Source organism: Halichoeres trimaculatus, unplaced genomic scaffold (genome assembly GCF_033239565.1).
Source record: "Halichoeres trimaculatus isolate MK-OKI-2021-1 unplaced genomic scaffold, fHalTri1.1 fHalTri1_scaffold_6, whole genome shotgun sequence".
Taxonomy (NCBI): Eukaryota; Metazoa; Chordata; class Actinopteri; order Labriformes; family Labridae; genus Halichoeres; species Halichoeres trimaculatus.
The window spans coordinates 1,555,097-1,568,510 of NW_027437184.1; the positions used below are offsets into that span (position 1 = coordinate 1,555,097).

Below are 13,414 nucleotides of genomic sequence, written 5' to 3' on the forward strand. Positions count from 1 at the left end.
CTTCTGCTCTTCTGTCCTTTTTCTGTCTGACAGTTAGGCTCCACCATCACTACAAAATTAATCACAGAAATCAAAAAGAAATCGAAACTTCATCAGCCAGTGTGGTGTTGTCATAGAGACTTAGACGTGCTATAAGTCGACCCGATCAGGAAGCTAAAAAGAAGCATTTTGAAAAAACCTTTTCAAGATTATTAAAAACTCCTCACAGGATCTTTAAAATATTATTAAAAATAAGGTATAAAACTGTTTTTGGTCTGGCGCTGAAAACCATCAGACTTTAATCTCTCGTTTTGTAGTTGTTTTTTTTCCCTGATGCTCAGCCTCTCATCTTTACTGCCTTGTTGGTTTCCTCTGTGCCAAACATGATCAACTGTTAAACTATGTCTGCCTGCGCCGTCCTCCAGCAGCGGTATTTCATATCAGGGTTCAAAGTGGACACGGATAAATCAGGCCTGACAGGAGCTGCACACTTCCCCTCCACGTTTAGAGACTGTAAAGCTAGCGTCACGTGTTAGCCTCAGGTATCACCACCCCAGGTTTAAAGCGACCTCTTAATGCGTGTCCGTGGTTCCTGCTGACGTCTCTGTTTACACGCCGCCCGCGGGCCTGGGCAGGAAGAAGACGGCCTTCTGACCCTGGTGGGTTTTGGGTCCAGCTTTGGGTTGTCCGTTCCTCTTCAGCCCGACGTACCAGCCGTACTTCTGAGAGCGGTACGTGTTGTAGTGGTTTTCCTCGTACTTTTCCAGGAAGTAGCACTCATCGTTCAGAGTTTGCTGGGAGGAAAGAGCAGAGATCAGTTTGTTATCGTCCAGATCAAACCGAGCTGAGCAGCTGAAATAAGACCTGATCTGAGAAACAGCTCTGTGACTTGTTATTGCTCACAGTGGTTACTCCAAAGCCTTCAGCGCTGTGATTTTCCAGACTAACACAGATTAGGAAATAACAGGCTGTTGCCTAACTGTAGGGAGCTTAAACAAACACGAACAAGTCGATAAGTTTTAATGGAGACGTGGTTTTAATGACTCCTAACCTTTCAGTTTAACAGAGAACAATAACTCATCTGTGTTTACGCGTTTGGCAACATTTCCGCTCTTTTTCTTATTCATCCAAAACAAGCTGGACTCCCAGAGGAGACTCTGTTGCCAGCCTTATAAAGAAAGTTCAGACTCACTGATCCATAGAGGCGTCCCTTCTTGTTCATTGCCAGGTATCTTCCCGACATCTCGCCCTTGATGACCACGACTCCTACGCTCACAGCCTTCACCCGCAAGACGTCTGGAACACACAGGCAACAATGTTTCTGCTTTTTCATGGACGAGGTGGATAAAAAGGGATTAAGCACAATGTGATCATGACCTTTAAAAGTCTGAACAACCCCCACTCCAAAGAGAGCTGTGACAGAGTGTAAGAGGCCAGATTTCAATGTTAAAGTCTCTCTATGATATATTTTCCTGTTCATAATCCACGATATTTTCATATTTTTAGTCTAGTCTACTTGTTGGAGATAAACTGAAACATGTCTCTTGTTGTTTATTTAAAGATGCTGTGAAGAGGATCTGTTTTAATGTGACTGCAGCGCCACCTTCTGGCCCGGAGTCTCACGAACACTGTGGTAAAGATGTGACTTTTAACCAGGCGTGCGTTTGTTTTGGGACAAATTTCCTTTGTTCAAGTCAACTTTTTACCAGATCTAACTCCACAAGCTAAGGTATTTATCAACAGTTGCATAGCACTGTTGTTTGAAATGTGACAACAAGCTAACGTTGTCAGTTTGTACCGTAATTTAGTAGCCGGCTATATTTAGCTCTGTCTCATCGTTAAGTACTTTAGCCTTTAGCTTGTGTTTCAAGGCATTTACACACCAACGGCAACGCGAATAAATGGTACGAAATTGCAAAAATTGAAGCCGTCATATTCAGTCCCTGCGACTATTTTCTTCCAAACGATGCCTGTGCAATCATTGTTTTGTAGTTTTTATGTTTTGTTGTTGTTGTAAAGAATAAAGTGCTGGGACACAAAGACAATCAATGTTGAATGTTTGGTAAGTGACGTGTCAACAACAGGCGGTTTGATTGGTTGGATGTGTACACGTCGCAAACGAAACTTAAAAATAAAAGCTGCAATTTTGGCAACGGTAGTTTCTAAAAAAAGGGCCTTAGACTTAAGCCTGTTTTTTAGCCTTTAGCTTGTGTTTTAGCTTGCAGTCTATTCAACTTTAAGCCTTTGTTTGAGCCTTAAGTCTGTGTTGTAGCTTTTAGCTCATGTTTTAGCCTTTCGCCCTTGTTTTAGCTTTAAGCTAGTGCATTAGCTAGTCTTTAGCCTTTAGCTTGTGTTTTAGCCTTAAGTTAATGTTGTAGCCTTTTAGCCTGTGTTGTAGCCTTTAGCCAGTGTATTAGCCTTTAGCCCTTATTTTAGCTTTAAGCTTGTTCTTTAGTTTTTAGCCTTTAGCTTGTGTTTTAGCCATAAGCCTGTAATTTCGCCATAGCCCCTGTTCTAGCCTTAAGTTAATGTTGTACCCTTTGAGCCTGTGTTTTAGCCTTTAGCTCGTAATAAGTCTCTAGTCTTTGTTTTAGCTTTTAGCTAGTCTATAGCCTTTAGCTTGTGTTTGAGCCTTAAGTTAATGCTGAAGCCTTTTAGCCTGTGTTGTAGCCTTAAGCCAGTGAATTAGCCTTTAGCCCTTGTTTTAGCTTTAAGCTTGTACTTTAGTCTTTAGCTAGTCTTTAGCTAGTCTTTAGCTTGTGTTTTAGCCATAAGCCTGTAATTTCGTCATAGCCCCTGTGTTAGCCTTAAGTTAATGTTATACCCTTTTAGCCTGTGTTTTAGCCTTTAGCTCGTAATTAGTCTCTAGTCTTTGTTTTAGCTTTTAGCTAGTCTTTAGCCTATAGCTTGTGTTTTAGCCTTAAGTTAATGCTGTAGCCTTTTAGCCTGTGTTGTAGCCTTTAGCCAGTGAATTAGCCTTTAGCCCTTGTTTTAGCTTTAAGCTTGTGCTTTAGTCTTTAGCTTGTCTTTAGCCTTTAGCTTGTGTTTTAGCCATAAGCCTGTAATTTCGCCATAGCACCTGTTTTAGCCTTAAGTTTATGTTGTACCCTTTGAGCCTGTGTTTTAGCCTTTAGCTCGTAATAAGTCTCTAGTCTTTGTTTTAGCTTTTAGCTAGTCTTTAGCCTATAGCTTGTGTTTTAGCCAGTAGTCTATTTTAACTTTAAGCTTGTGCTTAGGCCTTAAGCCTGTTGTAGCTTTTGGCTCGTTTTAGACTTAAGCCCTTGTTTTAGCTTTAAGCTTGTGCATTAGCCTTAAGGTAGTCTTTAGCCTGAAGCCTGCCCTTTCGCCTTAGCTCCTATTTAAGCCGGAAGTTAATGTTGTAGCCTTTTAGCCTCTGTTTTAGCCTTTAGCTCATTGTAAGTCTTTAGTCTTTGTTTTAGCTTTTAGCTAGTCTTTAGCAGTTAGCTTGTGTTTCAGCCTTAAGCTTGTTTTTTCACCTTTAGCTCCTTTTTTAGCCTTGTCTTTGGCTCGTTTTGAGTCTTAAGCTTCTGTGTTAGCCTTTAGCTCATGCTCTTTCTCTCTCCTGTTTATCTTTCCTCTGCTCTTCTGTCCTTTTTCTGTCTGACAGTTAGGCTCCAGTGTCCACCATCACTACAACATTAATCACAGGAATCATTTTCAGCAGAGAAAAACACAGATCTCTCTTCTCTCTGATAAACTTCATCAGCCGGCGTGGTGTTGTCATAGAGACTTAAATGGACCATTAATCAATCCGGTCCTGCTTGACCCGATCAGGAAGTGGAGAGGTAGCATTTAGGAATAATCTATATTGTTGCTGTTAATCTCATTTTAAAGTCTGAATTAGGATCAGGCAGAAATCTAGAAGAGAGACTTTTTCAGGATCACTGAGAAACTTCTCACATGGACTTAAACTTTACTTTCACTAAAACAAAGATCTGTCATCAGTCAAGCAAAAACTTCATTTTAACCTTGTCTTGTTTACTGTATAAAGAGGCATCTTTTAGCTTTTAGCTTTTAGCTCCTGAGAACAGAATATTAGGACCAGGTCTTCCTCACCGTAGGGGTCGTTTTCCTGCCTGCCCCCGCTCACGGCTCCGTCAGGTGAAATCCTCAGGTGGTATCCTCCGTTCATGCTGTACAGCCTGGTGAGCGTCCGGCTCTCTTGTCTGGACATGTCCACAGCAGCGGGGCTGAACGGCAGCACTGTAACGTCTCCTTCAGACATCCTGGAGAGCGTCTTCGGCTGGGCTGAAGCAGAGTTATGTCTCTGTGTCTGAAAGGAGGACTCAGATCCAACATTCTGTCTGTAAATATCTGCTGAGCCGGGACCGAAGCAGGAGAGGAAACAGGAAGGGGAGGACGACTTCATGATAAGATTATCTCCGTCTCCCTCTTTCTGCCTCTCCGGCTCCACGTCAACCTTTTAAGGTACTACTTGTTTCTTCTTCCCTGAAGTGATGGAATCAGATCTGGACCGAGGCCAGACCACATGACCCGGGTTTGTTTTCCCAACTTACATCACGTAGATTCTTTCTTTGTGGGAATAATTTCCAGATGGTCGTGATGTAACTTCTCAAACATGTGGACGCAACAGTTGAGGGTTTTATTCCCTGCTGGAAATGTTGCAAGTGCGAGCAAAAGTCTAACAAGTCCATGCAACAGATTAACTTATGACTTTGTAGTCCAGGAGTGAAACACAGGAGCTATTTTCTCACCGTCCTGCTGAGGCGAGATGCTCCAGCTGGCTTTAGCATTTTACTGTCAGGGAAAACAAACATCCAAACACTCCATAACTTCTGCCTGTGGTGCCCCGATTCATCCTGTTTCTGCATTAATCATTACATATCACAAATCATTTTTAATTTTGGAGCACAAACCAAACCAAAGTCTGTCTTCAAGGTCTCACTAAACTCCATCTGGACTGTTCAGAGGCTGCTTGTCTGAAGCTAAAGCTCTGTTCATTCTGCAGAAACCTTAAACTCTTCCAGCTGACTCTCTCTGTATAGTGTTTTTTGGCTGATGTGCAGAGCCATTTCTCCTCCAAACATGGTCTGTAGTATGACAGCCCAAAAGTTCAGTTTTGGTCTCATCTGACCAGACAACATTCTCCCAGTATTCTACAGGCTTGTCAAGATGCTGCTTAGCAAACTTTAAACCAGCTTCAACATGCCTTTTCTTGAGGAATGGAGTCTTGTGGGCTGAGCGTCCATAGAGGCCATGGTGGTGGAGTGCATTGCCTATTGTTTTCTCTGTAACAATTATACCTGCTGCCTCCAAGTCTTTCTGGAGCACTTTCAGGGTGGTCCTTGGCTGGTTGAGTCCTCTTCTGACTATCTTTCTGACTCCCTGGTCAGAAATCTTCAAGGAGCTCCTGTGCGTGGCCTGTTGATGGTAAGGTGGTGCTTCTTCCACTTGTGAATAATGGCCCCAACGGTGCTGACTGGAATATTCAGGTGCTTTGATATAAGTCTGTAACCAGCTCCATTCTGATGCTGAGCAACAATCAGGTTGTGAATGTCCTCAGAGAGCTCTTTGCCTTTACCCATCATGAGGTGTGTGGTGTTTAACTGCTTGGTGAAAAAAACACCTTTTTTATAGGACCATCAATTTGCTCTAGCCCAGCTGATGTTGGTTTGCACTAATTGGAAGTTCAAGTAATAATTACTGACAGATTTCAGGTGGTATGGAGCATTTCCTGTCCAAAGTATTTAGCCTTTCCATGGTGTGTTCAATACTTTTTTCCTGTGTTATCGTACTTAATTCACCATAATCATTATTTATGGACCTGAACGTTGTGATTTCTCTTCATGTGTGGATTATTTGAGTTAATACCAATGTCTGGGAGAAATTAAGTTTGAATTGTAGCTTTGGAAATAAATGTGATGAGGAAAAAGTTGACACGTTCAAAACTTATTTCCTCCACTGTATTTCCCTCATAGCGCCCCCTATTGGAGAACATGTTCCTTGGTCAGAAGCAGAGTTTGCAGATGTTTACTGTTTCCATCGAGCAGTACATGTGGATCAGTGCAGTTTGGTACGGATCGGATCAGTAAAGCCTGATCCAGTTTGTGAAATGGATGTGAAACGAATCATTCGGTTAAAAAAAAGTTGTTGAAAGTTCTAAAAACACTTCAAAACTGTATTTATGATGCTTCTAAATAAAATGTTTATTTGTTGCTATATGTCAATAACTATAATCATCTCAGTGATTGATCGGTTTGGCCTAAGTTTTGTTGTTGTCAGGCACTTCCTGTTTTTGACTGTAGCGGGAGCTTGTTGTTGCTCCTCATTAGCAGTTAAATTTTGTATTGTTTTAGTTATGTTTCTAAGTAATGATGTGAACTGTTAGCTTTTAGAAACCTTTCTTTCATCGAGTTCAGTTCTTGTAAATCATATTTTTCATTCAGTTGTTACACATCTTTAGAAATGTTGTGTCACTGTGAGATTTTGATTCCTTAAGCGTCAGTGTGTTGATTTCCTGAAGTTGTTATGATCTACTGCCCTCATCAAACTCAAACACATTTAGTTCCTGTTGTTGACGTTAAGTTTTCAAACTTTATAATCAACAAACTCAAACAGTCGTTAAACTTGAAACTGTTGCATGTTTAGAGCTCAGGGGATTACACTGCCCCCTGGTGGTCGATCAGTTTCATCACTGCGTGTTTGGTTACCACAGCAGCTGCTAATGAGGGTTCATGTTTCTGAAACAGAGGCGAGCATTAATGAGGTCCACTGTGAGCCGGTCTTCACCAAACAGCTAACAACAGTTTCCGATGATAATTAGCCCCGAAGGAGAGGAGACGCTTTGCTAATCGCTGTTTATCAGAGCTCAGAGGGTGTTTACAGGAGAGGGGACCAAAGCTCCTGGGATCTGTGGAGTCACGTCATGGCTGCTGGTTTCCAAAACTAGACCAGAACTAGGTGAACCCTGACCCCGACTCTGGTGAGGGTAAAGTTTAGCTGTTTAAAATATACATATAACAGGATGTATCAGCTGTACTACATGTTACACAGTTTTTAGCTTTTCAGTCTGATGCCTCAGTTTGTGATTCTGTTTTCTACAGAGTCCGACTGCAGCCCCTGAAGGCCTCACGGCGGGCCTTAATTCTGTTAACCACCTGGTCACTGTCTCACCTGGGAGCACAGCGGCTATCAGGACTCTGATTTAATAAATATGAAGTTTAGTTCCCAGCAGGGAGAGAGGTCCTCTGGTGTTTAAAGGATGTCTACAGTAACATGTTTGTTTTTGTCAAAAATAAGAAAAAAAAACACCAGATATCACTGAAACATTTGTAATATCTTACTTTATCTCTGTTTGTCCAGTTTTAAGACATAAGAAATCCTTTCTCTGAAACACGGTTTGATCCAGTTGTGCTCCAAACTCATATTACAAACCACTAAAGGGACAAAAAAAAAAAGCGGTACACAGCAAGAAGATTTCTGGTTTGATTTCCTCGGCCAGGCCAGTTTGAGTTGAGTTCTGACTTCCTGTCAAAGTCCAGAAAACATGCTCTCCAAGTTACCTGATCTCTCTTTCTGTGGCTGTCTGCCCTGTGATTGGCTGGTGACCAAGAAGCAGCTTGAAAAAAAAAAAAAAAACAAAAAAACCTGCAGTTCACTGAGTGTCCACTAGAGGCTGGCTGCAGAAACACTGGAAAACAAACTAAAAATGTTCCTAATTTTATAGTCATAAACCCCACATTTTTAAAGTAGTTTTTATGTTTTTCAAAAATAGGATACAAAACTGTAAAATTACAGAACTTATCTGTAAAAAATCAACCTGGATGTTTTTTGTTTTTTTTTAAGTATTTTGCCAATAATGAGGTAGTATGTTTATTTCTTGTTTTTAATAGAAAAAAATGTGATGTAACAGTCAAATTGATGTAAAAAAAAATCACAATAATTATCTGTAACTAAATTCAGACTTGTTTTATAAGGGTTTATGTCCCTACTAATAATCTAGTTTTTTTAAACTGGAATTTGCAGGTTAATCTTATTAGTTTTATGAACTCATGGTTGCAATAAAGGTTATAGTTACACAATGAACCGTTCTTTGATCAATGACATATTTTTAAAACCAGAAATCCTCTAAACAGAACACACCGCTCTTCTCCTGGAAAAACTATCCTTTTATAAGTCACTGGTCACTTTGTCCTCCATCAGTTTGTGTCCTCAATTTTCTATTTTCCTGTCTGTGCTACACAGCACGGACAGGCTGTCTGTGCTTAATGGCACGGACTGGTTGTCTACGTCGACAGGCTGTCTGCGTTGGCTTGGTCCATGTATCCAGGGATTTTAACAGTGTGTTTTGTGTTCATAAATAAGATGTGTTGATGGGCTACACTTTGTTGGTCTATTTTAAAGTGCAGTGTAATAAAGATTAAACACAGCTAGTCCATGTAGCGTTGCACAGATAGCCTGTTCCCCAAACTTATACCTCAATGTCCAGCAAAGTTTTATCCACTGTGTTTCCTCTTCACTCATGGTTACAAAACACCATTGCAACAGAAAGTATTTTGCTGTGAAATAACAGATTTTATCATAATAATTGAGGAAAATCTGTTAAATCATGGCATTTTTCTGCAGAACAATTAATGAAATTTTCTTTTAATGTAATGTATTTTCACTTCATTTGAATGGGATATGATGGGTTTTCTTTAAAGGTTTTTGCTCATTTCCATGAGCTGGTCTTTACAGCAAAGATAAAGCCTGGGTCGAATAATGGTTTGGGCCTGAAAACCTCATTTCTCTGTCACCACACACAATACGGGATGTGTAACTCGTTATTTTTTAAGTTATTAAACTTTTTAGTGTTGACCATATAAGGGCATGGCTGAGCTGACCAACAGGTGGACACCCTGTGAGTGTAGAGGTTAAAGGTCACCTCTTCCCCTCATCCATACTCACACAAAGCTAGACAGAGGCTGTGTCCCAAATGGCATACTAACGTACTACTCATACTAAGTGTGACTTCAAAAATAGTATGTAGTGCGTTCACATTAAATAGTATGAAAAGATTGTGTGCGCGAGAAATACCCGGATGTATACTATATGGGAAAAAATTTGAAGTATGGGAGGTGGGCATACTAGTCGCACTGACACGCCCCATGATGCATTGCAAGCCCCGTATTTATAAACGTAAATACAGAATGAGATGACAAGATGAGAAGCAACTAAAGTGGACTTAGCTCTACAGGGAAACCTAAACGTAAGTACAAAGAAATAAAGTGCCTGAGGCGACGGACGGATCGTCTTCGGTGTCTGCGAGCAGTAAACATTTTTTAATTTTTTGAAGGGAGATTAATTTGTCTTGAGACCGGTGTTAGCTAAAAATCATCCACTAGCAAACTTCCTGTTTTCGAAATAAAAACATCTTTTATTATCTCCTTTAAGTTCTTTAACGCTTTTGTAAATTAGGCTCTTGTTTTGGAGCCGACCGGAAGTTTCTTCGATAGCATATTGGCGCTCTTAACAGAATGTCCAAAATGTCAAAATTAAATTTGTATCCGTGCGTTTTGTGGCCCAAATGACCACATTTTGGTTTTCTACGTGATGACTTTCTCGCCTAAAATGTTAAAACTTTCAAATGTGGCGAATCAACAGAGATATTTGATAGCCTGGTGTGCTTCCATAGACTTATGTGTGCTTCCAATTTTTGTCGTCGGAGGTTTTGAAATACATCATGGGAAACCGAGTAGTATACTACAGTGTAAACAGTTGGCACTCTAATCATACTAATAGTATGTAGTATACAGTATATACACAACGACCATGTAGTATGTAGTATGTTAGTATGCCATTTCGAACACAGCCTGAGTCAAGTGTTTTTAATATGGAAGCCCCCCGACGTTGGGTTCCGGAACTCTGTATCAGAAACAAATGGGTGACATCACTAAGGCTGCATCCATCATCAAGAATGATGGGCTGGTGACTTTTCCAGGGTGAACCCTGCCTCTGTGATACCTGTACTTCAAACAGGGTTAGGGTTAAAGAGGATCTGAAGCTGCAGGTGGGCCCGTTCATCTTTGTTTGTTTGTTGCTACATGTTAGCCCTTTGCTAGCTGGGGGACTTTTTTTAAAGTTCTTTGAGAGTAGATTTTTTTTTTATTTTCTCTTTAGGTTAACTTTCTTCTTTTTTCACTTTGAGTCTCTGCTGGTTTTTCTCTGACTGTGTTTTTCTTCTTGACTCTGAAAACTTTACACTAACTTCCTGATGAGCTGGTGTCAGGGGTGAAACAGGCGCAGGCTGTCATGGCCGCCACGATGGATCCTCAGGTTGCATCAGATTAACCAAGGTGATGAGAAATCCCTGAAGCTGAAGTCCTGGCTATAAGACACGCCAGCTGAGATCCAGATTTTGTTTGGGGGCAGAGGGTGAACTGTGGAGACTCCAGACGCTCAGGGTGGGTGGTGCTGATGTTTGAGATGTCTGTACATGTGATATGAACTGTTTTGACTTTTACATGTGCCATTTTTAATGCTGCAGTGATTCTTGGTGTCACAGATGAAAATCTTTGGTTTTATCTGAGAGAAAGAAGTTTTAAAATTTTCACATTGTTGTTTTTTGTCTGTCAGGATGATGGAGAACTACACCCTCAACAGCCACACTCTCCTCCTGGAGGGCTTCAACGTCCCCAAGCAGTCTGTCTACCCCATCTGCTTCTTCCTCCTCTTCTACTACGTCCTCATCCTGACGGTTAATCTGGGCATCACTGTCCTGGTGTTGGTTGATAAGAACCTGCACCAGCCCATGTACCTTCTGTTCTGCAACCTGCCCTTCAACGACATCCTGGGGAACTCCATCATGGTTCCCCGTGTCGTAGCAAATCTGCTGAAGCCGCCGCCCGAGCGCTTCATCAGCTACTACGAGTGTGTGGTCCAGGCGTTCGGCACGCACATGTTTGGCACCACCAGCCACACCGTGCTCATGATCATGGCGTTTGACAGGTACGTGGCCATCTGCAACCCTCTGCACTACGCGTCCATCATGACCAGCAGGATGGTGGTGAAGCTGACGGCGTGGGCCTGGGGCTCTGCCTTCGTTCTGGTGGGGGTCCTCCTGGGTCTGACGGTGCGTCTGAACCGCTGCAGGACTCTGATCATGAATCCTTACTGTGATAACGCCTCTTTGTTCAAGCTCTCCTGTGACAGCGTGCTCATCAACAACGTGTACGGCCTGACGTTCTCCGTGGTGCTGCTCACCTCCTCCATCAGCAGCATCGTGCTCACCTACACCAAGATCACGGTGGTGTGTCTGATGAGGAAGAACAAGTCTCTGAACAGCAAAGCCCTGAAGACCTGCAGCACTCACCTGGTGGTCTACCTGGTCATGCTTTTCAGCGGGATATTAATCATCGTTCTGCATCGCTTCCCTCAGTACTCAGACTACAGGAAACTCTCCAGCATTTTGTTTCACATCATCCCGGGGAGCCTCAACCCCATCATCTACGGCGTGCAGTCCAAAGAGATACGCAGATTTCTGCTTCAGCTGTTTGAGATCAAGAAGGTTTCACCGTCTGCATAAAAACAGTTTTCTTTTACTGTCTCTGATAAGCTTTGAGCTGCTTTTTCTGATCTTGTGCTTCGTCTTTTCTCAGTGAGATTAACAGCTCTTTCTGTGCTTCTGTGTTTGCAGCATTACAATAAAACAAGGAGTATTATGCACTGATGGAAAATCTTTTTTTTTTTTGCAATTTTGTCCTAAGCAACACAATTTGATGCACATAATTCAAATCTGTATGAATGACATGTATTGCAGTGAGAAATGAGACACAAGCTCCTACAACCCTTCTTATTTCTGTAAAGGTAAAAATCCTGGTTTGAAAAACATTATCTATGATTTGTGCATTTACATGAAGACAGTGATGAAGCTCTTTGAGCCCACTAAGACCTACGGTGGTAAAGGTTGTCAGCGATCTGAACCTGTAGTCATGAATGTAGATTTAAGAAGTGCATAAAGATCCTCAGAGGGCGAGAGAACGATGTTTTTCCTAAAGGGGTGACTTCCTGTGCTATCCACAAAGAACACCATGCAACAAAGATAGAAATAGATAAGGTAAATAAGGCTGAAAAAAGCATAAAACATATTGAATAAAAGTAAAAAAATAAATATATCTGATGTGCAGAAATTCAGTGTGTACAATGAGAAATATAAACATAATACGAGAGGTAGAGCAATAAGTTAATCAGGTCTTAAAAATGAAAACAAGCTTTAAAAATATTACAGTTTTCTCTACAATTACAAAATGCTTCACAACAAAATAAAAAAAATAAAAAACACAGAAAAAAACAAGAACAGTCAGAAAGATGTGAACTGACAGATGATTCTAGGATGAGGGTCAAAAGGTCACTAAGAGGGGTTTTCAATCGATTCAAACAGGACCAGATTGATTTACAGCACGTCTAGGTCTCCATGACAACGCCACGCCGGCTGATGAAGTTTATCAGAGAGAAGAGAGATCTGTGTTTTTCTCTGCTGAAAATGATTTCTGTGATTAATTTTGTAGTGATGGTGGACACTGGAGCCTAACTGTCAGACAGAGAAAGGGACAAAAGAGCAGAAGAAAGAGAAACAGGAGAGAGATAGAGCACAAGCTAAAGGCTAACACATGAGCTAAAGGCTAAAACACAGGCTAAAGACTAAAGTATGAGCCAAAACGTATGCCAATTGCTAACACGGGGGCCTAAGGCTAAAACACAGGCTAAGGGCGAATGCAGGAGCTAAAGGATAAAACACAAGCTAAAGGCTAAATTAAGAGCTAAAACACAAGCTTATGACAAGAATACAGGGGCTACTGGCTCAAACACAGGAGCTAAAGACTTTATCACAGGCTAAAGGCTAAAACACAAGCTAAAGGGTAAAACATAGGCCAAAGGCTCAACCACGAGCTAAAGGCTGCAACACAGGCTAAGGCAAAAACATAGGCTAAAGGCTAAAATAGAAGCTAAAACACAAGCTTAAGGCTAAAGCACAGGATAAGGGCCAACACAAAAGCTAAAGGCTAAAACATGGGTTTAAAGTTAAAACAAGAGCTAAAGGCTAAAACCTAAAGTAAAGGCAAAAACACATGAGCTAAACGCTAAACCAAGAGCTAATGGCTAAAACATCCACTAAAGGCAAAAACACAGGCTTAATGCTAAACAATCAGCTACAGGCAAAAACATGAGCTATAGGCTAAAACATAAGCTTAAGGCAAAAACGCAGGCCAAAGGCTAAAACATGAGCTAAAACATAGCCTGATGGCTAAAATATCAGCCAGAGGCAAAATCACAGGCTAAATGCTAAACATGAGCTAAAAGGCTTAAACATAAGCTAAAGGTTTAAACATCAGCTAAAGGCAAAAACACATGCTAAATGCAAAAACATCAGCTTAATCATGGGCTAAAGGCCAAACCATGAGCTTTAACATGGGTT

General features: G+C 41.3%; 2 protein-coding genes across 2 annotated transcripts; one reads left to right on the plus strand and one right to left on the minus strand.

The window, feature by feature from the left end:
- Positions 1-274: 274 nt before the first annotated feature.
- LOC141791559 (putative fibroblast growth factor 1) lies at positions 275-4,395 on the minus strand. Its single transcript, XM_074672121.1, has 3 exons — positions 4,057-4,395; positions 1,172-1,275; positions 275-773 (listed from the first exon to the last, which is right to left on the minus strand). Exons 1-3 carry the CDS (start codon positions 4,367-4,369, stop codon positions 588-590), a joined length of 603 nt encoding a protein of 200 aa, XP_074528222.1. The 5' UTR covers positions 4,370-4,395; the 3' UTR covers positions 275-587.
- Positions 4,396-10,576: 6,181 nt separating this feature from the next.
- Positions 10,577-11,524, plus strand: LOC141791708 (olfactory receptor 52K1-like). Its single transcript, XM_074672347.1, has one exon. It carries the CDS (start codon positions 10,577-10,579, stop codon positions 11,522-11,524), a length of 948 nt encoding a protein of 315 aa, XP_074528448.1.
- Positions 11,525-13,414: the final 1,890 nt, after the last annotated feature.

Bases quoted from the DNA above. Each gene is read 5' to 3' on its own strand.
- LOC141791559 (XM_074672121.1), bottom strand. From the start codon at position 4,369: ATGAAGTCGTCCTCCCCTTCCTGTTTCCTCTCCTGCTTCGGTCCCGGC. The intron at 1,276-4,056 runs GTGAGGAAGACC...TGTGTGTTCCAG, and splicing joins GCAGGAAAACGACCCCTACG to ACGTCTTGCGGGTGAAGGCT. The intron at 774-1,171 runs GTGAGTCTGAAC...CTTTCCTCCCAG, and splicing joins AGGGACGCCTCTATGGATCA to CAAACTCTGAACGATGAGTG.
- LOC141791708 (XM_074672347.1), top strand. From the start codon at position 10,577: ATGATGGAGAACTACACCCTCAACAGCCACACTCTCCTCCTGGAGGGC.